The 24740-nt window shown below is 35.2% G+C and overlaps 1 protein-coding gene across 1 annotated transcript in view; it reads right to left on the bottom strand.

Annotated features, from left to right (window-relative positions):
• The window catches only part of LOC129278493 (disks large homolog 1-like), a 38388-nt gene that overhangs the window by 3991 nt on the left and 9657 nt on the right, over window positions 1–24740 (bottom strand). Inside the window, exons 5-18 of the mRNA XM_064111232.1 lie at window positions 23377–23586; window positions 22656–22854; window positions 21698–21896; window positions 20052–20208; window positions 18929–19031; window positions 10481–10592; window positions 9785–9961; window positions 8683–8767; window positions 7860–7947; window positions 5341–5379; window positions 4134–4181; window positions 3526–3627; window positions 2286–2458; window positions 1013–1214 (exon numbers count right to left, since the gene is read on the bottom strand). Of these exons, the coding sequence (XP_063967302.1) occupies window positions 1013–1214; window positions 2286–2458; window positions 3526–3627; window positions 4134–4181; window positions 5341–5379; window positions 7860–7947; window positions 8683–8767; window positions 9785–9961; window positions 10481–10592; window positions 18929–19031; window positions 20052–20208; window positions 21698–21896; window positions 22656–22854; window positions 23377–23586 (1894 nt within the window). The remainder of the gene's footprint in view (window positions 1–1012; window positions 1215–2285; window positions 2459–3525; window positions 3628–4133; window positions 4182–5340; window positions 5380–7859; window positions 7948–8682; window positions 8768–9784; window positions 9962–10480; window positions 10593–18928; window positions 19032–20051; window positions 20209–21697; window positions 21897–22655; window positions 22855–23376; window positions 23587–24740) is intronic.

Here is a 24740-nt window from a genome sequence, read left to right as displayed (position 1 = left end):
TATGGAGATCCTCCCATTGGCAATGCGACCAAGATCTAAGGATGTCACAGATGAACAACTCTCCCCTTTTGGACACTGAAAATATACCCCAAAACATCTCTTTTTGCTCATTCTAATCATATGACAAACGATTCATCAATGATATAATGTTGTGAAACCTCTGTACTTGTCCTCTCATATAAAGAGAACACCTCACCTTGTGATAGACTCTATAAAAGGGAGAATATAAGTGAAATAAGTACTAAAGTAATGAGGGAGTTGTGACATCACAGATCTTGGTCGCATTGCCAATGGGAAGATCTACATGGCATTAGTGATCTCAATATTCAAATGCTCATAACATTCTTATTATTGATTCAATCTTCCTCAAACTTTCAACAATATGTTTCTTTGATTTTTCTCTTTGATATGGATTCAGCTGGTTTCAAGGGTTTCATTCTCCTTTAAAGACCAGTTCATAATCAGCCCATGTCCCAAATGACCTCCAATATCCACAGATATTTGAAAAAATGGAGAAGTATTTTTGTACTTGGATCGGACACTCACAATCAAACAGTGGTGTATAAAGAATCCCTTTTAATCCAATTTTGAAAAGTGGATAATTGCAATTGGATATCAAGGAACATACCACGAATGAATAATAGACGGTATTTGCAGGGTATTCCAATTTATGCAAGCACCATTCAGCTTTAAGCACATAGAGATGAGCTCCTCTATTCATCCCGCTTTTTATACTCAATGAGGCTCAGTCTTCGGACACCAGTTTGCATAACGTAAGTGTTACAATGTCCGAGAAGCACACAGACTTTTAAGAAAACAGTGAATGCATGAATATACATCAGATCTACAAAATATTTTGAACAAACATGGATTTTAAATGTTGATGTTGCTGGCTTTCCATGGTAGTAGTTGATCAATCGCAACTCTATGTAAGACTATGTAAGACGGGACCCAGGTGATCCTTTAGAAAATAGTTTATCGGTAAAACATACAAAAGAAGAAGAACCTATACCTGTAAAGTATTCCAGGAACTCTTGTTCCAGTTTGAGCGCCCTCTCGTACGTCTTCCTCGCCTGATCCTCCGAGACCCTCCTGTTCATCTCGACGATGGATTCTACCGACTTAGGCTTGAGGAAGATGGCGATGGGGTAGAGTTGGGCCACCTGGAGGCGTTTGATGGCGTTGCCGCTTACGTCTAGGATACAGTGCTTGCCCTGATGATGAGATTTAAAAAAAAAATTCAATTCAAGGTTTATTAAAAACATGAGTCGCAGCCAAATGGCTGAATTGGTCATGTATACAAAGTAAAAACAATTAAAAGACTCATTACATATTTCAAACATTAAAAAGCAGTACACCTTTGTAAAAACTGACATGAGAAATATGTGTATAGGCAAGAATACTTAGGCAATGAAAATTTACATACATGTACATAAGATAAGATAATGAGGAAAAGGCAAATTAAGAATAATAAAAACAAAATAAGCTGTAAAAGATCAATAAAAATATATGTATATTAAATAAGAGTTGATTTCCTCATTCATGAAAAAACTTGATATGCACAAAGTAGAGAAATGTTGGTACGAGTCACATGGGCGCCAGTTTCATGGGGAGTGGATCATTATTTGCAGAACCAAGACTTGTTAGGTACATTGAAAATAACTGAAATAGAGAATTCTTTTGGGAAAGCAAACTCGATGTATGAGTGAGAAATTTCTTCTGCCAAGCTTGGCTTGGCCTCAGACAATAAGGGGATTTCCAGAGGCATTACATAACATCTGCTGATGGTCATAATTCTCTGCTGCACTCTGTATGATTGGCATCCGAATGATTCAAATTCCCAACGAACAATGAAACGATGCACATACAACTTCAATCTATTTCTCATTGAAGTCCACCTAGTAAAACGATCACTTTAAATTTAAGCAATTTTTCTGACCAAACAATCTATAGTCAGTCAAATTTCTCCTATGTTGAAAATATTTTTGTGGTCCTAGTATATTTGATTTCAGATATTTTATTGCCTGAATTCTAAAATATTAGAAATAGTAATGGTCAACAAAATGTAAAAGAACTCAATCAACTATATGTATTAAAAACAAACAGAAATTCTGCATCCTCAATAAATTTTGGGTTTCAACTGAAACGTTACAATTCTGTAGATGATACCTATTTTTCTTAACACCATTTTGTTTGAAATACCAAACGATAATCAGTTTCAAAAAGCAATACATGGATACATCACAATTACTTGATTACAGTCCTACATATTGCAATTCATGTACCTTTTCTGAAACCTCCTTGACGGATGCCACACTGGTGCCATAGAGATTTTCGTTGTACTGACCGGCTTCGATGAATAGATGATTCTGGATGTCTTTCTCCATCTGTTCCCTGGATTCTACAAAATGGTAATCCCGACCGTCGACCTCGTGAGGTCTCCTAGCTCTCGTTGTATCTGAAGAACAAATTTAAAATTCATCTTAACAAAAATGATAGTATATAAAGCAATGCTCATCTAGTTGCCCATTAGGTGCACGTTTCATTGCCCCAGGTTTAGTCGTCATATTCAATGCCATCATCATTTGCAACCATCGTAAGAAACCACAAAAATATCTGTGGCAGCTATACTATAAGATAACTATCATGGGAAAGGTACATAAAATAGCCCAATTTACGAGGTTAATATAACAGAGTTCTAGCCCCTGATGGACAAAGTATTGCAATAAAATGCAACTTGATTTACACGAATTTCTTACACTGTTGTTGCTGCTAAGCTGTGGAAGAAGCAACAAACCTTCCTCAAGACTGCTACATCAGTGGACCAGGTCAAGAAACTCTTAAAGGTCTATTTATTTTGTTTATGAACTATAAATACAGGTCACTTTGAAATGATCACTGTTGAGAGGTCACCATGTATAACCAAATTGTGAAGGGCTTTAACACCGCAAAAAAAAAGACGCTAAACCAAATACTCAAATGGATTGGATTGATTTGGATAAGCAGGAGTGCGTATTGGGATTTGTGGTTGAGTTTTCACGTAGAGTTTGGCCTCGGGTAAATTGCTTCTAATCCCAAATAGAAATGGAGAAGCCCTCCAAAGATGGAAAGGTTTATACTCATTTGGTCTACAAGCTGTTGGCCTACTTCTGAGTCTTGTACCACATGGGCAAAACCAATTTGGGCTAATTTCCACTTGGCTACACTGTACTTGTTCTAATACCCACTTGAACCTACATGTAATCCTCATTTAGTATAATGTTCAAATTTTCACTTAGGCTACCAATTCATTTCAATTTCTGTCAAATGAAAATTTGATTCATAAGCAGTACATCTAAACATATAGACCAAGTTCAGTTAGACCAAGTGGATATTAGACCAAATGGGTGTATCCTAACTGGAAATTTGACAGTAGTAGTAGGAGGGCAAATGGTAATTAGACCATGTGGGATGAGACCAAATGGAAAGTAGACAAAGTGGGTGGAGTCCCAAGTGGCAATCTATCAATGGAAATGGAAAACTCACGTGGTACACAGCTTCCAAATTCGTCAGGCATTTCCGAGATGAGATCATCATTGACCCTGTCTTTACCAGGCCCAAGGATGATGACAGGTCTTGTGTATTTAACTGAAAATGAAAATACATAAAAACAATGTTAAAATTCCTAACTAGCATTTTGTCAAGGGCCCCTGCTGTATAGGGTCTAATACAGAACACATTTTTTTTTTTTTTTTTTGGGGGGGGGGTGGGAGGGTGTGTGGGCAATATGCTATTACGAGTATTGCAAGAGGGCTTAATAGCCAATCGAAATGGAAATTTCCATGGCAGAGATACCATATATTAATCTTCCTAGGGTTCAACACAAGCACATATGAATATATTTTGTATAAAAGCTGTTGTATATCAGTCTAGCTTATTGTAATTCAAGGAATTCATATTACGATGACAAAGATAAAGGGCAGACATAACAATATACTAATAGAAAAGTAATGCCACAGTTACACCAACCAAACCAACTCCAGACCGTCCAAAGCTATTGCATTATTTACAATGACATACTATTGGTCCGTTTGGAGTCGGTTTCGTTGGGTGTGACTGCAGCAAAAGGCCAAATCAACCCCACTGATACTCACTTTCTTGTTGGACGACAGCTTCATATGAGAGAATTACTTCCTCATTCCCTGTTGTAAAGTAAAAGTAAAAGTAGAGAGGAAATATAATAGTAAAGAAAATATGCAACATCTTTATGGCACTTAAAACAAATGTTTCTAAGTACTGCAAATATGATTAACAATAAACATATCCTGATCATGAAATTTTGAAAGTATTGATTTCTTTTTTATATAATATATGAAATGCTAATCATCATAACCTAGATTTATACACTTGAAGTATTAACTATGAAGTACCATCTCTACAAATGCTCTTTACATAAAACATGACTATAGTAAAGATTAATTAATTATTAATCAATATGCTTCTCTGGCTAAATAAATACTCATTATGTTCAGCCCAAACTTGCAAAGATTTATCCAGTAGTATTAATAACAATTGTATTGAACTTATCAGGTTAAAAGATTTTTTTGAGAAGGTTTTAATTTTCATGTCTCCAAAAAGAAGAAAAACATCATACTCTAGTCTTACCCTGTAATAACTTGTCAAGGAGTAATGTTTAATTTTGTCAATATTACTTTTAAATCAAATTTTACAAATATCTCAATAATTCACCAGCCCCCTTTAAGCTAAAACCCCCTCATTCATGTATGTTAATTGTGTCAATTTGCAGTGATAAAATTAATAATTTATAAATTCTCTTACTTAATACTCTCATAGAAAACTATGAAATTAATGCTGTGCAGCTTTGATGCGAACAAAATTTATAAATTGGTTGTTGCTTATTGCAAAGATTAATTTGACATGATTTCACTTTCATATGAAATTTTATAAATTGTTTTTCTTTTCATCCCTATCAAACTTAGATTACGTGTGAACAAATTTATGAGAAGTTGCCAATTTGCAAAGATTAAAAGATTAATAAGATGTAAATTAAACACGATCTCACTTTCATATAAAATGTTATAAATGTAATTATATCATCCCTATCAAAGACTTGATTAAGAGTGAGCAAAATTTATCAGAAGCTGCTAATTTGCAGAGATTAATAAATCATGCATAATTTCACTTTCATACAAAATTTTATAAATATGATTTTATTTTCATTCTCATCAAAGCTCAGTTAAGTGAAGATAACATTAGAGGTTGCCAATTTGAAGGAAATAATTTCATTAATTAATCAGTGAATTTCTGTCTTATCATGCGACTCATTAGGTTTCTACTTACTGTAGCTACTTTCGCTATCACTGGCATTGGATGTGAAAGCTGTGGAAATTAATATGGTGTATAAAAGAAAATATAAACTTGTGCATTAGACATTAAAATATAGAGTTAATAATCATGCTACTAAATTAAAGTTTGCTGATGCTCTATTATAGTTATATATTCATACTACACAATCTTGTATTTTGAAATTTATTACATTTGTGGGAGAGTATATATGTTCTACTAATAATCAAAATCGTCTTTCATTTATTTCTTTCCCAATATGGGAATTCATTTATATTGATGCTTAACAGACAAGTATTACTGCTTTCATATATAAACATTAACAAATGCCCCTATTTAATAAGTTGAATTTGTATAACACTAAACATACAGAAAACGAAAAAAAAAAAAAAAAACCATACGAAAGGTGAATGAATAATATGGTTGCTAATTGTGAACACAGCTATCTCAGAATAGAACATTCTTTAGGTAGAGAATAAACATGGGTGGATTAACTAGAGGGGGTACAATGTATATTTAGGGGTACAAGAAGAGGGGTACATGCCCCCCCCCCTATTGCCCTTGATGTGCATCTGGTAAAACACATAGGTCAATTTACAGGAAAACATGTTAAAATTGTGAGGGCTGCAATTGAACAGGGCTATCTATCAAATGAAAGGGGGGGGGGGATGTACAAACAAAATGAATATCATTATTCCGAGAACATATGTCTGCATTTCAAATGGCACAATAAATTACAAAATACACGTAGTCATGCACATGCAGCTGTGTCGATTTTTCTAAGTTTGTGTTGTGAAAATATACCACTGAGGGTGGGGCCTGTGATAACAAATATTATTACATATTTAAATCACTATTAAAAACTGATGTATATATTTTTTTTGCAATTCGTCTCCATGATAAATTATATCTTTATTAGTTCAAAGTACAAAGTCTTCATCTTCTTATCATGTGTGTAAAGTATGTACTTGATTAATGCACAAGATATAATAAAGTTTCAGAAACATTCTCGGTAAATGTATTTATTTCCTCATAGCACTGGCACTGTGTGCATAAAAGTGATCAACACAAAACTGATAATCTGTGTCTGCAATATATGTGCATTCAAAGTAAAACAATGACCCTTTGAATATTAAATTTTCCTATCATTTCAAAGGAACCATTTTGGACTGTGAAATGCTGAATGTAGGGGATTCTTTAACTCTTCTGTAAGTGCAAAGTTACATCTCGATTGTACTACATTGAATGTCAAACAAGGGGTAACTAAAAGTGTTGACTGATTAAATTATTGACCTGGTTGTGAAGACGTTGATACTATTACTGAAGATGACACTAAGGCAATAGAGTAAAGCAAGAAAGAAAAAGAAACAGAAAGCATTCAGTAGCCAATGCAATCTTTAGGCAAAAGCAATCATTAGGCAAAAGTAATCATTACGCAAATGCAATCTTTAGGCAAAAGCAATCATAAGGCAAAAGCAATCATGAAGCAAATGCAATCATGAAGCAAATGAAATGCAAGTTTGAAGCAAATAGAATCAGAAGCAACTGCCATCATGAAGCAAATGTCACCATGAAGCAAATGCATGAAGCAATTGCATTCATGAAGCAAATGCAATCAACAGGAAATTAAATTTGAGAAATACAATAAACCACAAATTTGAGTGAGAAAGATAAATATCCAAGGTAAACACAAAATTTGGATGAAAGTAATTATAAAAGTTAATACAACCACAATGAAATCATTTGAAAATGTAATCCAGATGACCAAAGATATGAACTGCTGAGATTAAGTTAGGTTTTGATGCCATTTATGAAGTCACAAAACAGGAATTCCATTTAAAAAAATGGGCAATAATGAAGCAAGAATGACAAATACTAAATAAAAAATTATGTTCTTCGAATAGTTAGGTGATTTGTGCTCTAAGTAGACAATAAACTGAGATTTATAAAAAAAAACAATTGGAGGGAATACATGTATGTAAGCACATACAAATCTTCAAAAAGAATTTGAACTATCAATATAAATTAGAAATATAGTTAACTGATCTCCCTTTGCAAATCATCTACTGACTTATCAACTAATAACATCATTTGAAAATCTAGCTGCTGCATTTTCTTCCTATTGAAGCTTTTCTCATGCAGTTTTTAAACTTAATACACTAATTAAATGAGCTCTGAACATGCAAAAGCTGCAAGCATCATGCATTTTTATAATCCATCAGTCAAGTTTTATACTACAAAATACATAATGCCACATTACTGCTCCTGAATAAGCAATACTTTACTATTTTCTGAGTTTTATTACATAAAGTTATACAAACGAAACATACTTCAGACTTAGCACAGGAGTTATTACATTATTTCAAATGGCTTATCATTGGTCAGTTTGGAATCTGCTTTATTAGAGTGACCGCGGGGATAATGCAGGTTTTTTCCCGGCAATTTAAATCTGAATAAAAATTTCCATGGACAAACCCCTTTTTGGCAAAGAAATATAGTTATTTGATAATACTTACGTTCTGGGTCGCTTGTCTCCTGATCACTGTCCCTGTTCTTCTTGAACTTCCTGAAGAAACCCTTTTTGCCTTTGCTATTCACAGTTCCCTGATGTGAGCAAAGAGAGGAGTGAACATTACTTCAATCCACATACATGGGACTACAATGCTAGTACATGTATATGTGTGGATGTTAACATTCACATCATTGAAAATGATCTAAAATTCATTTGAAATTTCTGGAAAATGTTTTTCCATGTGTTTCTTCTAAAATTCTTAACATTAAACCCATGATGGTGCACTTTATGTGTGGAACAGTGATGGATCCTATGACTGGGGTAATAATAATTACAATGTAAAACGCTTAGAAACCAAAGTATGAAGTGCTATATAAATGTAACTAATATAATTATTATGAAACTATATCTTTTTCCAAAACAAATTACATACAATTTTGTGAAGACATCTTGGTCTTAGGGGAACAGAATAATTCGAGACAAAATGTGAGTCCCATACCCCCTTCTAAAATTTGCCCTCATAAGATGCAAAAGAGCCCTGATATATTTATGCTTGGTTCAAAGAAAAATTTTAATTTAGATTAATTTTGGGATGGAGTAGTTCTGAAGGAAGTACAGAACATTTACCCTACACTCCATATCCATTTATAATGTCAAATATGGTATTACTAAAACAGTCAATACCACATAAATTCAATCTCCAAAAAAAAAAAAAAAAAAAAGGATTTTACACTGTTACATTTATTGAATGCTTAGAAATTGTATCATGTGAATAACCCACAAGAATTGAAATAAAAATAATGTTGTATTCCACAATGCTAACTTACGGGCGGCTCAGTGATGTTGTTGCTGCCTCCTTTGTTACCCGTGAATTTGACACTCCGTAACCTAGCCTTCTCTTTCCTCTCCACTCTGCGTGATTGAATAGAAATATATTATGTTACTGACAGAAAACTCAAATATTGAAGATATTGATCCCCCAAATTTTGTTTATAAATAACTGTTAGAAATTAGGCAAACTTGTATTGGATCAAATGGTCATTTGGGGCCGTAACACAAAGCTTAGTAATCATCGTAGAACATTTTTTTACAATTGATAGCATTGACTACAATGTACAATGAATTGTGAAAATCAAACATGATTAATCGCTATTAACCCCTGTGTTATGGGACCCGGAAGTAGCTGAAGTGGCAATAAGTCAGCTGGAAGCTACAATATGAGCATGTGCAAATATTTAAAACTCATTGACATGAACATTTTACTGGTTTGCCTGACACAGCAAGAGCCAAATTTTGCAGACTAGGGCTCCGTAACACAAAGGTTAGCGATTAATCACTATTTTAAAAGTACAAATCTGATTTGTTCCTAGTCAGTCTACTGAGCTAATTGCGCATGCAATGATGATCTTGATAGGCCATTTCATTTTGTGATTAATCGCTAATCTTTGTGTTACGGGTCCCTGATTCCGCAAACAATGCCTCATTGATTGTAAAAAGCAGGTAAATGGGACACCTTATTTTCAGGCGCTTGTAGCTGTCCAGTTGGAGGTATCACTTTTCAAAAGTTTAAAACTCATGTTGCACCTCAGTTACTTTGCGATCGTCTGATCTTAGCACAAAAAGACTTATCTGTGGATATTAGAGGTTATTTTTGAGAACTATGAACTGGGGGATGTTTCACAAAGATTTGAGTATGACTTAAGTCGCACTTAAATGCCGACGCGTACATGATATGTAACGCACGATCTGATTGATAGATATGCAGTAGTGCGCGTCCTCATGACACGATCTGACCAATGCGGTCAAGCCTTTCATACCGTAAGCAACTTGGTATTTAAGTACAACTCTAAGTCATACTTAAATCTTTGTGAAACACCCCCCAGGTCTATTAGAGGGCATGGACAGGGTAAAAGGTCAAAGTTCACTGACCTCCTCTTGCTTGGAATGATGCCGATTTCTCCCTCCTCTCCGTTGGGAAGAATGTGACGTGCCTGCCACCACTCATCGTCGCTGGCGTTGGTCACGTGAATGATGTCACCGAAATCAAAGCTAAGGCCTTGACTGGGTAGACCGCTGTCCCTATTCTTATCATAGTCAAACAGAGTTCTAGAGATGATTCAGAAAAATACAAAAAAACAAAATATTAAAAATGATTTGATGGAGAATCCACTCCTTTAAGCAAAAACAGGAAGAATTTGTTTGATATAAAAATAAAATATATTGTAATTTGATAATTTTACTTGTGAATCAACAGCACTATGGATAATTATACGATTTAAATTCTTGAAAAAAATGAGAACAGATAATCCTCCACAACTTCAGGCCATTTTTCTGTAATAGCATTTCAATCAAACCTTTTTTTAAACACAGAGCTGTTCATTGACATTTACTTGCATTTGATAACCATGCATTATAAATGCTTTATACAAATTGATCATTTTATCATCCAACCCTGAACTTCAAAGAGTAGGCTATTCTTATTTTCAGAACATTAACTAACAGAATCAATGCACATATTAAAAGAAGTAATTTCGATTTCATAGAGAGTATATTAACATATCATCAGATGATATCAAACTTTGTAAAAAAGGAGTCGTAACAATGGATTTTTGTTGGTGCACTCACCTGACAAATAAGGTCCTCTTAGCCGACGTCCTAAGACTTCCTGTGGGACTAACAGAGTTCTGCATCATCTCCTCACGCAATGATTGGATCTTTGCTTCAAAACAGTTGTATTCTAAAATGGAAAACAGCAACAAAATTGATTTAACAGACCTGCTTACAAATCTATTACAATGTAGGAATGTTCCCCCAGGTAACGTAACAGGCACACCAATGTAACACACTCCAAACTGATCGATGGAATGTCACTGAAAATAACACAATATATTTGGTCGGTCTGGAGTCAGCCTGGAGACGGCTTGGCATTCATGCCTGGGCTTAAGAATGTATTCAACTCATATATTGAATAGATCCTACAAACACAACATGTTGGGATGTTGGGAAAGCCTTGGGCAAGCTTTCCCATTGCCAAAAGTAACCTTTGTTTGAAAGTTATGCATGGAATTCAAATGTTTAACTGGTCCATAATGCTTGTTCACAACACGGTACATTCAAATTTTCTTTCACAAAATAAGCTATTCATGGATGTTTCTTTCTTAAGAACATAGTATTGTACGTAAAAAAACAACAACCTACAATACTTAAAATTCAGTTTGCATACATTTCCATTACATGTACTTGTCGCTATGGCATGCCTAGAAACCTCTGATAAGCATTCTTGACAAAAACAGCTTTTGTTTTCAAAGTAAGCCTAACATTCGGATGTTTGTAAACATAGAGGTTGCCTGTTTTAAATGAAAGGAATACTGTACCGAATATACAGAATGCATGAATCAAATGTTGCTATGTCTGGTAGCCCTCTAGCATGCTTTATATGTTTTCATACTTTGTTTGGCAAGAATGCATAAATTTGAATATATTACAGTTGACTGGTCTCTGGAGTGTAATTCAGTAGGGTTAAATTTAGTGCAAACCAATAGATTTATTATCATTACCATGTCAGTAAAAGCTCCAGCAATCTCTTCACATTGCTGGCCAAGCTTGTTGACTTGCCCATTACAATGAGAAAATGTTACCTTTCCCTATTGAGCAATCTTTACCGCAATTACAATACAAACATTACGAAACCAATTCAAAAGTTATTTTCAATATTATATATATTCACTGAGGCTTTCATAATTTGTCATTGTAATCAGTCATGATGCATATTTGTAATATTCAATCATTTCTTGTAAAGGATGTGAAAATCAAGCTTTACAATATAGAATACAATTGAACAGCATGTGACTATATACTGTAGGGGAAAGAATGTTATTTGCATATAAAAGGGCAAAAGGCCATTAAAGTATGATCGTGTACATTCAATCAGTCATTGTATTGTTAAAAGTCACTCTCTGGGAAAATGATCCAATCTATATGTAATACAAATGGAAACCGAATGTGCTCCACACAATACAGCAGACTAAACATGATCAGAGATGAATAAAAAATCTTGTATAATTGAAGATTGTGACTGGGGGGGGGGGGGGGGACACCACGACTCATGATTGATTGGTTTGTTTGATTAATTTATGGCTTCTTATTAGAAAGGAGTGCAATAGTTATTATGCACTCATTATTCCACTAGAGGGTAGGGGGATACTGATTACTTTTCTGATTTTTTTCAGGACATACACTGTTCTCTATTGCAACACAGCCAAGTGCATAACCAAAATTTATTTTGCTAATTATCAAAACATAATGTAAATATGTAATGAACGGTTATAAGATCAAGAGGAAATACCAGTAATTGTTTTATAAAATCAACATTTTTTTTCAAACCTACTCCAGAATTTTGTGGTTAGTAGAAGATCAGGCCTAAATCATTTCCCATATGTATTACACCTACACTCCCATTGGCCAAATTTTGTCTGTATTAAATGTAATTGTTCTATAATTTACATACCAATGCATTTTTTTGGCAATTTTCTTTGTAACACAAATATTGTTGGTGGTAATTTTTCTTTTAAGATTAGATGTACATGTATATATATGGTAATAAAAAGCCTGTCATACAGGCAGCAATTATCCATGTCACCCATGTTTAAACCTGATCATGTTATGGTATGAAATATTTGTAAATTACTGGCTAACATTTAATTGTATATGTGGGCATACAATCTAGAGACACAAAAGATGAAATTCCTGTCTTTCATGATCAAATTTGCATTTCATGCCTGAGCAAATTTAAACAAAAAGAGTGAACTTTTAAAAAAGAGGTTTAGCCTCGAAGGTGACTTTTCAATCAGGTTTTGTAGGTCTGCTCAGTCAAAGCGTTTCTAAAAAATCAATTATGTTTATTCATGATAGTGTAAATATTTATGATGAAAACCAAAGCTACAACTGAAAGCATATTTTTAAAGTTGCAGTAGAATCATCATAAAAAATATATGAAAATCTGTTTTCAAAATGCTAGAGATGTATAACTATAATTCATAATATGAAAAAAAGTCAAACCAAAAACAAATTGATATACAGATATATATTAAAATGACATGTCATCTTGTATAGAAGTTCATTTAAAAAATGTCACAAAGATGTGCATTTCATACAATATTCTTAGGCTAATTAATAAAATTGCAAAACTTGTGAAAAAAAAAAAATTTTAGATTTTGAATTAGTGGTTTGTAAATGATATATATACTATCTTGAATCAAAGTTAATTTCAAACTTGTTTCGGAGATGTGTTATAATATAAAATCATAAAGTAATAAAATATGAATTCACATAAAAATTACGATACAATCATATCAGATTTGGTGCCAGTGTAGTTGATGTTTATGATGTTGTATTTGTATCAAGGTTCATTTTAGTGATATAGATGTATGAAAACATAAAATTATAAATGATGAAATACCACCAAAACTTATAGTTATCATTCGGTGTCTATGCTGTGTAAAATATTATTTTGTAGACATCATGTCTTTTCCTGACCCACCACCAACATCATTTGTATACCACCTATCACTTTAACTCCATTGAAAACAACAATGGTAGAATGTAAGTATGAGGAACATGTACTCATGCTATGTATATGTTAACTACTGCATACTTTCTCTTACATATTTTCCTTTTGGCTTGACCTTTCATCCACAGTATTATAATAAAACTGAACAAAGTCTAAACTATTTCAGTTCACACTGAACTGCATTTCAACACACCCAGACAACCTCATAGCACCTATCAAAAATCATTCAATAAAAAATTAAAATGCCAACAAAAGTGGTAATATACAAATATGATCTAGCACTGACGCTATGTAAACTACTACATACTACCTTGTACCAGGGTTGTATATCATATCCATCTTTATACTTGACCTTTCATCTGAAGTATTGCACAAATTAACAGAGCAAAGTCCAAAATATTTCAATTCACATTGAAGTGCATTTCAACACAATCATATGTCCACTCGTCAAACCAGAGACTTCATCGCGTCAGGTCCAACCAAAATGATACCATCTCCGTCAAATCTGATCCCAGCCTAGTTCTGAAATCACGTTGAACAAAAGGAAGACCTTAAACCCAGCAGATGTCCTTTGTGCCATCAGATTTTCTAACAAAAGCTGAAAACTATATAGCAAGCAAGTTTGGTACATCATTTGAAAGAATAGCCTAATGCAGGATCGGTTTCTATAGTAGGCGAGCTTTTTTTTCAGTCAGTTCTTCTATTTTTTGTGTGCAAAATACAGCCCCTAAGTGTTCTTGCAATTAAAACTTCTGAAATGTTGATGTTTGAGCACCTAAACCTATAAAACATAATCTATCTTTTACAAAAAATAAATAAAGCCATGTTCTTGTCAATGACACATACAATCTTAAACATCTTAGCTCCAAATATTTGTTAATTTCATAAGACCATGTCTTAGTGAATGATAATGTGAATATGTATCATCTTAAAAATTTGAGCTCTAATTATAACACAAGTCAAAGGAAATAATCAACCATGCATCAATTCCGGTTTGTTTATAGGCAGAGTGACACAACATATAGAAATAATCTTTTTTTCTTCAAAATTTTGAACAAACCGAACAAGCCATTCCATACTTGATTCAAAGCAACTTACAAATAATGTATGTCCAATCATTGAATTAGTCAAATTCCTTCCATGCAGCAAATACGAAAATGATGACAGCACTATCAAGTCCATGCCATTGGGCTATTAAAATCACACATGAGTAACTGTAGTTTCCTTTCAATAACACATCATAAAGAAATTCCAACCACTCAGAAGTACATTTCGCAGTCTACATCAGGTTGTACGTAACCATCCTGGATGAGTGAACATTACAGTGAAATGAACACAGCCAGGAATCCCCAGCATCTCAAAGCATGGAGATCCACCGAGTTCATTTCATGTCAATTTCGAAGACTGAGTGGGTGTCCCCAGTCAGAGGGAAAGAAAGAAGAAAGAGATAAGCCTCGCTGTAACAACAAGTATTATCGATGGCCAAATACAGATCTTGGGAGCGTATATAGCTGCTGTGACATTTCTGTTCCAGAGAGGATTAATGATCGCGGAGTGCCTGCTTCGAACACTGAAACCCACTCATGAGAGAAGAACTATCGTAAATGTTCCGGCCATTGAAAATGTAGTACAACAATGAGAACGTGGAGAGAATGAGAGAGAGAGAATAAAACACTGCAATGTATCCAGTAGGCATATGCTATTGTCCGCTCCACATTCTGCTTTAAGAGTAAACAGTAGTCCACGATTTGATTTCAAATGGCTCATACCGACTGCGGGGCAAAGGGCACGGGAGCATTTAACTTTGGCTTGTATTGAATAATTCAGGATTGAATGGCTTGATAACAATGTATGCTCCTCCGACTTCTATCTGTAAAATCAATAAGTCCTTCCATTCCCCTGGCCTTTCGTCAACCCTGATGATAAATGATTCAGATAGATTTTCAAATACAGGCCTAGATCAAAGAGCATTGTGTATTTTTACACATTTTTTTATCAAGTGTATAAAATTTGCCTTGTTCACAAAAGCATGCTTATAAGTAACTGATAACAAATATATATATATTCAGATAGATTTTCAAATACAGGCCTAGATAAAAGAGCATTGTGTATTTTTACACATTTTTTTATCAACTGTATAAATTTGCCTTGTTCACAAAAGCATGCTAATAAAGAACTGATGACAAATTTTGCGAGTTTCCATGACATGGAAAATCTAATTTGTTTCAGTTCTGTTTTCTGAGAATGTGTATATATATTCAAAAGAATATGCACCTGTTGTTTAAATTACAAACTTGCTATTGATTAATACAATTCCAGGGTTTAACTAGATATTGAGCATTTCATATAACTTGATCTTGATTTTAAGTTTTATGAAACGGGCCCTTGCCCCGCCCCCAAGAAAAAAAGAAAAAAATCTATTTGCTCCTACAGTACAAAAAAATATTATAAAAAAGGAAGTAGAAGCAATATTCCTATCTACTGTGAAATGAGAAATTACACCTTTGAACAAACAAAATTAAAACCCCAATAAATATATGTTAAATGGACATAGCAAAACTAAAAAATAATACAATACAATGCATCTTTAATATACGTTGCGAGCAAAATCAATTTAAGATAAATACAGCTGCTAATTGAAATCAGCTTTTGGTATCGCTTTTGAAAGAAACCTCATTTCATGTGATCGACTGTAGTCATCAATAAAATTAGTATTTGAGGGATTATTTTTCACCAATTTGTTCTAGTGCTTGTAGGAATTTAAGGCCTGTATTATGAAGTCCAAGTCAACATGGTCCATCATCTTAAACAGCTAAATCTATGACTTGAGCACAAAATAAGCATACAAATTTATTGATTCTCCCCTTTGATCTGTGTCACAATTGTCTATGTATAGTTATACCACAACTTTGGATCAGAGTTTACACGATATCTGAGTTCAGAATATTTGCCTACGACTTTTGTCATCTGTGACAGTCCAGAATGAAAAATGTCTGACATTAATATTCATTTACAGTTCACTTTGTAGATGTGCATGTTTAACGACTTGTATAGGCAGGAAGTAAAATCAAGCATATATCCATAACACACATTGAGAATGAACAGAACAGGAACATATTATTACCCTAAAGACAACGAAATGAAATCATACATCCGAACCTGACCGGAAGTAAATGTATGTGTGGGGGAGAAGCAATAGGCTTTTGAAAATACTTCTTTAGCTTATTTCTAAGATTTCAATTAATGCGTGTATCTCCTGCCCATTGTTTACAGATTTTAAAAAGCTTCTTTTCTTAAGGAAATGCAGGTGTCTTTAGTCCATTCTCTGGAAGACGGATACTATGAAAAGCTGATTATCCTACTCATTGATCCACAAGACAAAATTACAAGATCAGGAGGAAAAAAAGGCAGTTGTTTTTGGTAAAGTGGATAAGCACCCACATGCAAACCATGAAATATGGGGTTCAAATCTCACAGCATTACTAGTGTGCGTTGGAAAGACTTTAGGCAGCTAAAGATTTGTTTCTGAGAACGGAGACCGAGACAAGAGCACATATAAGAGACAGATACATGAAATGTCATACCAAATTGCCCATATTAAGTATTGCAAATACTTATTATTTCATTGAAATCCATGAAGGTTGCAGTATGTTAAGGAATAAGTTTCTCTAAATGAAAATATCATGGGACTATCGCTGTAGTATCTAATAACAAAAATATTACAAATCTGTATGTATAGAGCGGTAACTAGCTTTATATAATCTTTTTTTCGCAAAATATTATCAAAGTATTCATCAGCCAGATCCATTTAAACTGTAAATATTTTACAATGCCTACCAAAGTTTACTTGCACCTTTAAGAGTCTGAACTCTTAAAACAATTCAACATGACCATCAGGCCATGACAATTAGTCAACCAATATCATAATATTTTCCAGTTCTACTTCACAATGAGGGCAAACAAATAAAATCAACCGGATGGAAACTTTTCGTAGAATACAAAAACAGACAGCAATAATAATTCATGATGTATTTGTGGTATTTAGATTAAGAATGTATATTTCTGATACATGTGTTATTATTCCCCTCCCACCAGAGGATGATGTTTAAACAAATACATGCCAGACATCCTGTATGGATTCCCCATCTTACAAATACAGTACGGGGGCAGATATCCACATTTCTAGGTATTCAAAAATCAGAAAACCATGACCATTGTTTCCTCTGTTTGTCAAGGAAATGTCCCCTCTTTTCATTTCATATTTTATATTTCTACTGTTTAATTTACATTTGAATTCTTTATGTGCCTTGAACATGCTACAGAGTGGATTTTGGCGATTTTCAAGTAAAACTTTCATCATCATCATCATCATCATTTGTCACCATCATTTTCATCCCCATCATAATCATGATTATTATAATTTTTATGCATGTAACTTCTACTACTACTACTACTACTATTAAGTGTATCATCATGATTCATTTCTAAACTTGAACAATTGCACAAACAATATAATATATTCAAACAGAACATTTTAAGGGATCCAAAATGTCTTTAGAAAATGATCTTTCCCAATTTTTTAAGGATATAAAAATCCTCAATTTGGCTATGAAATGCCTATAATTTTCATGCTAGGAAAATATGACCAGAAAACCCTTAAGTATTCAACCTAAAAGAAAAATAATTATCTGATGAAGTCAAACAAATTTTCAAACCTAATTAAGAAAAAACATGTGTTATTTTTCCTGTATAAGCTGGATTACTCCTAACATTTTCTTTGGTCTGAAGAGTTACCAGTAAACATAGTTCTTTCCCCACATGACATTTCACTATACATTATAAATTCCAACAGAAAACAAACAAAATGAAATCCCATGAAATGCTCCTTCCCCCTACAGCAGATGAAAATTTACTTTCTCACAAGCAATGATTATGGAAAGCAACTTAAAAAAGAAACGGATTGTACATTAGAGATCCTACAAGTGTTGCTTAAGGACAAAGCAAGCCATACAATGGCTTCATTAATAAAATGGCTTCATTAATGAGTATGGCTTTTCTCCTACAGGCCATACCACATCAATAACAAGATTGATAAGAATGTTCAGAGAAATATCAAATAAGAATAACACTAAGAATGTCATGAAAATTAGATCCCAACATCACATTACAGAATTCTCAATATAAACAACAACCCCCTCCCAACTATTGCTGCCATTACTCCTCCTCATTCCGTTTCCCTCTTCATGTACCTTTTCTTCTTTGTTTCCTCCACCTACTCCTCCCCTTCCTTCTTCATCATCTATTAGTTTATTTTCAGAGAACAAGGTTCCCTCTCAAAATCTGGACTCGTACTCGACTTTAAGTGAATTCCCTAAATCCCAGACCTAAAATAATGTCACACAACAACAACAGCACCGCCACAACCAACCAACAGCAGCAGCACCACCACCAACAACAACACTAGCAACACAACATCAACAACATCAACAACAACATGAACTTACCTTCTGGTTTATATTGTGCATCTATTGTAACCACTTGGCCGGCTCCCTTCAGCGCTAACGCAGCATCTTCATGTGTTGCATTGACGAGGTCTTTGCCATTTACCTGAAAAATGAAATTGAAATATGCATCAAATTAGTGATCATATTCAGGGTTCCATGGAAGATGGAACCGATAGTGCACTGCCCTGATTCTGAAACAATGATTGCACAAAGGATACATTATGGATTGTATTTCAAAGGTCTTTAAAAAATGAAGAGCACAACATGAAAACCTGAAAAAAAAACATTATTTCAACTAAAAGCCATTTCAGGTACAGTTAAGTATACATGTATATGTTCTTATTCTTTCTCCCTCCTAATTCTTACTCTACTATTTTCTTTTCCATTTTCTCTCCTCCTCTATCAACCAATTTCATTTCCTCTCTGGATTCTTTTTCTTTCTTCCCCTTCTTTAGGTCTTTCTTCTCCTTTTCAACTTCCTCTTCTTTTCTTTTCTTCTCATTGATTTGAATTTCTCCTCTCAATTTTGGTCTTCTTCTTCACTTCTTTTACATTCCAGTCCTATCCCATCATCATCATCATCATCATCATCATCATCACCATCACCATCACCATGATCATCATCATCATCACCTTCACCATGAAAACCATCATCATCATCATCATCATCATCATCATCATCATCATCATCATCCTCATCATCCTCATCCTCATCATCATCATCATCATCATCATCCTCATCCTCCTCATCCTCCTCATCCTCCTCATCCTCCTCATCCTCATCATCATCCTCATCATCATCATCATCATCATCATCATCATCATCATCATCATCATCATCATCATCATCATCATCATCATCATCATCATCATCATCATCATCATCATCATCATCATCATCATCATCATCATCATCATCATCATCATCATCATCATCATCATCATCATCATCATCATCATCATCATCCTCATCACCACCACCACCACCACCACCACCATCACCACCACCATTGGTTTCCTTCCCCACTGCTAAAATCATTAACCATCACTATGACACAATTGTCAGCAATATGACTGGAAAATCTAACTCATGAGCTATTCACGTTTCGAGGGAACAACCTACCGAAAGGATTTGATCCCCTCTCCTCAGAGCGCCGCTGAGATCTGCTACCCCTCCGGCTAAGATGAATGAGATGAAGATGCCCTCTCCATCCTCTCCTCCGACGATGTTGAATCCAAGACCTGTCGCTCCCTTGTTAAGGACAACCGTCCTGGGCTCCCTGTGAGAGGGAGGTAGGGTGGTGACGAGGGGCAGAAGGGGGGGGGGGGTGGGGGGTGAAAGAGAGGAAGATATACGTTTAGTATGAAAATAAGATCAAAACAATGATAGTGCAAGAGGAACAGGCCTGCAAAAGGATATGTAAAGTAAATACAAAGTCAATAGTACCAAGGCAATGAAAACAAATACAAGGTACATACATACAAAGTTAAATATAGTGTAAACAGATAAAAAAGATTATTCAAAGCATTTTGTAGGGGCCATACATATATATGTATGTAAACAAACATTCAAAGGTGCAGTTCTTCTAAAATATTTGCTGTCAAATAAATTGCGGGAAATGCAGGTCTTGAGTGAAGTTTATTACATGAATGAAATGAAGCCCCCAACTGCCAGCATCCATAAAATTCTTGAAACACTTTCTGAATAATAGCGTTGGAGCAGGTGCTTCGTTGATTAGAATCCTCACCATTGCGATACCAATTATCACCCCCTTCCATCTTTCATCCCAGAATTACATGAATTTTAAACTCTCGTTATGACGCTCTTAGAAATGATGTCATCAAGCATGGGTCAGGCATTAAAGAGAATGATCACCCTATCAATAAGAGCATTGGTTTATGAACATTTGTGGTCTGTGCAATCGATCGTAAAATGTGTTGTAAGATCAATCACTAAGATTTGGTGCAAAATCACAAAACGAAGTGCCATGGTGGAGCGGTTCTGACTCTCGCCTTGTAATCTGAGGGTCGTGCGTTCGAATCCCAACATGTCCTAGCATCCTTTGGCAAGGCATCAATCCACACTTTGCCACTGTCACCCAGGTGCTAATTGGGTACTGAAACAACCATTATCGTGGTTGGTTTAGCAAGCCTGCACCTAACATGCTGCTAAAAAGCAATGAATCTAGTGACCGGGTAATAATAATTGTGAAGTGATTTGAACAGTCGTAGACTGATATCGCGCTATACAAAAGCCAATTATTATCATTATTATTTGGTACCCTGGAAGCCTAATAATAGGGAAGATACAGGAAGGGAAAGGGGAAACTTTTCTGTATAACATGTATCGATATTTGATGAATTCTTGCATTTTATGTCAGTTACTATAAAACAAAATAATTGAATAGATTAACAGAGACAAATCAACTACAGATACTCAGTTCTGTTGGGCAGAAATTATTTACTTTTAGGCCCCAAAAGACGGCTATTTTGATGCCTAAAAAGACCAAGATCCAAGCCTTTGTTGCTGCAATCACGCTGAAAGAAAATGGCATTATATCAAATATCTTCTTGATTAGATTGGACATCAGAGTGATTTGTGTGAGGGTGAGTTGTTTTCCAATTTAAACTGAAAGAATTGATGAAGTTGTTTTGTAATTTTCCACTAAATAATTTTAGTTTTTTTAAATTTTGGTGGGGAAGGGGTAATAGCCCCCTCCCTCCTGTCCCCCTGAACGCCCACCCTTTCCTTTCTCACAAAACACTAACCTTGGAATGCCATCGTCGTTTTGAATGAAGATCTTTGGAGCATGCGTGTTATTGAAGGCGTTTGGTGGTTGTGAGTTTGTTGCTCTGTTGTACGACGGGGGTTCCCCGTTAGCTCCGTTTGCCCCGTTGGCGCCGTCGATCTCTTGGAGGCCGGCGGGCTGCGGCTCTGGCATGAGGGTGGGCTGCATCGTTGCATAAACTGGACAAAAGAATGGGATAGTAATATCAATAGTGTAGATTTGTAGTGTACACGCAAATTCCAAAGACGCTCATGGTGCAAGCAAGGCAACAGTTCTCTTGTATATCAACACACTGCAAATATAAACAAACCTACAAATTAAAATATAATACTAATATCTTAATGACATCTTACACAAACCTTCTATAGCGACCATTGACAAATAGTCAGTGCCTGTCTACAAAACTACATAGGTTTGGTTTCCCTAGAATAGTTTTTCAAATTGAAATATGTATTACAGGAACCAGTCTGATAAATACCACAAATTTTCTGGTCTTTACAAACAATATTTACCGCACTGCATTAAAAAGTATATTCAGAAGGTAAACCAAACAGCAATAAACCAAATTCAGACCAAGCAGGGTCCGTCTTACAAAGAGTTACGATTGATCCAATCAATCACAACTATGGACGGCCAGCGACGTCAATATATATTATGCATGTTTGATCAAAATATTTTCTAACTATGATGTATTTTCATCCATTCATTGTTTTCTTAAAAATTCACTGTGCTTCTCTTTGTTTACAAAGGACATTGTGCAAATTTCCTGTCGAAAAAATTATGACACTGATCAATTTCCATAGAGTTACCATTGATTGGATCGATCGTAACTCTTAGTAAGACGGGGCCCAGGTTTAGCCCTTGTGGCATTAGACTATCTGAGAAGAGACCAACTGCTTTTATACAAAGTGAATATAAATCATCTGAACATGACTAACCTGGGACTGATGGAGTCATATCGACATTGGACACATCAGGGGGCTGGACGCTCTCGTCATTCTGTGTGTAGGGCGCCATCTGTGTCCCAGCGAGGAGAGTTGCGTTCTTGATGACGGTTAGGAGCACCCTGTTGCTGGTGGCTTTCAAGACGGCGACCGCCTCCTCGTGGGTCACATCTACCAGGTTATTATCTCCAACCTGCAATAAAGGAGTTTAGGTCACGATGGAGTAAGATGAATACTGGAGAGATGGTGTTTTTAGAGGGGTCTTTCACATGGGCAAGTTCCACGAGGGTGAGGTCTTTCAATGTTAACCGAAAAGTTAATAGAGCACCTTCTTCAGTCAAATGAATGACATACCAGCTGCTCCTCTTCTGGTCATACAGAAGGCTTTCGATAGCGAAGTAAAATTTTTCCTGAAATTTCGCACCATTTTAATTTGGGACAATATTTCATAAATGACGATTTAGTGTACCAGTAAGTGGAAATTATAAAAAAAAATCACAAAGACTGCTGGTATGGAAAGAGGTAGTTTTCAAGGTTGTTCAAATCCCCCATAGCTCTCTCATCTTGCCAAATGTCTGAACCATCTCAATCTATTTATCCTTCTCACCTGCGATACGTACACCAACAAGCCAATCCAAAGAACAAATCTATTTCATATCTATTCTGAAGAGGGAACAAATATGTTGCATCACAATACACAATTACTGTCACGTACCGCTGTGATCTTATCGCCGACCTGCAACCTTCCGTCCTGTTCGGCGGCTCCACCGTCGATGATCTTGGTGACGAAGATACCATTGTCTCCGGGGACGTGCTGGTTACCCTGACCCCCTGCGATGCTGAAGCCCAGCCCCTTTTGACCTTTGATAAGCTCGATGGTCAGTGTTTTACCGGTGGAGGGACTCCTTGGCCATCTCCTTAAGACCTACAGATGGACGGAGAGAATCACAGGAAGAAATAATATATTCATTCACCATAATGTATGCAATATGTGACAAGAAGGAATCTATTAGTGTTCTTTCACAAGACTTAAAACCTAATGGTACACATAGCAGCTCATTAAAAACACCATCATATTACAAGTCCAGTTTAGAAAATACCTGTTCATATTTGTTTCTAAACACTGCAATACTAGAGCAATTACATGGTATTCTACACCAAACAACCACAATACCCACATTGCTGGAAATCCCAATCCCAATCACAGCCATGATATATTGCAACTTTGATTCTCAATCAAATTTTAGGATTTTTGGATTCAGTTTATACGGCAAACTATCTGCAACATATGGTAACAATATAATCAAACCTGCTTTGGCGACCAACTGGCTTTATGCGAGTTTTGGTTTCTTATTATTTTTCCAATTATTTGTGGAGTTTTATGGCCCAGTGGATTAGTCTTCTGACTTTGAAACAGAGGGCCGTGGGTTCGAATCCCAGCCAAGGCGTAATTTCCTTCAGCAAGAAATTTATCCACATTGTGCTGCACTCAACCCAGGTGAGGTGAATGGGTACCCGGCAGGATTAATTCCTTGAATGCATGAGCACTGAAAGGCAGCTCGAGCTAAAGCCGAGGTAATAATAATAATAACATCGCGCCTCGGAATACAATATTTCTAGATAGATGGCGCTATATAAATGCCATTATTATTATTATTCCAAATGAAATATGTATTACAGGATTATGTACATGAGAATCATCTGCTCTTTAAGACTACTTTTCTCGTCTTCCCTGTGTGGCGATTTAAGACGGGTTTAACAGCATTTCCATATGCGAGCAGAAAAGTAGGAATTACATTTATTTATATACAACATCATAAGGGTAATGACATTAAGGGCGTTTACAACATTTTCAATTTTTTTACAGTTATGTGGCAGATATTAAATAAAAAAAGTATTAAAGTCTTTATTCTTTTACAATATGTGAAATCTGTAAAAAGCTAAATACTACTACTACTTCTACTACTACTACTACTACTGCTAATACTACCAGAGCTGCCAAGTTGTATTTTCAGTATTCTTATCCCCCAAAATAAGTATTTTGACAAAAAAATCAGTATTTTTACCATGTGAGATGAA

Source organism: Lytechinus pictus, chromosome 16, assembly GCF_037042905.1.
Source record: "Lytechinus pictus isolate F3 Inbred chromosome 16, Lp3.0, whole genome shotgun sequence".
NCBI lineage: Eukaryota > Metazoa > Echinodermata > Echinoidea > Temnopleuroida > Toxopneustidae > Lytechinus > Lytechinus pictus.
This window is presented reverse-complemented; position numbering and strand designations above follow the sequence as displayed.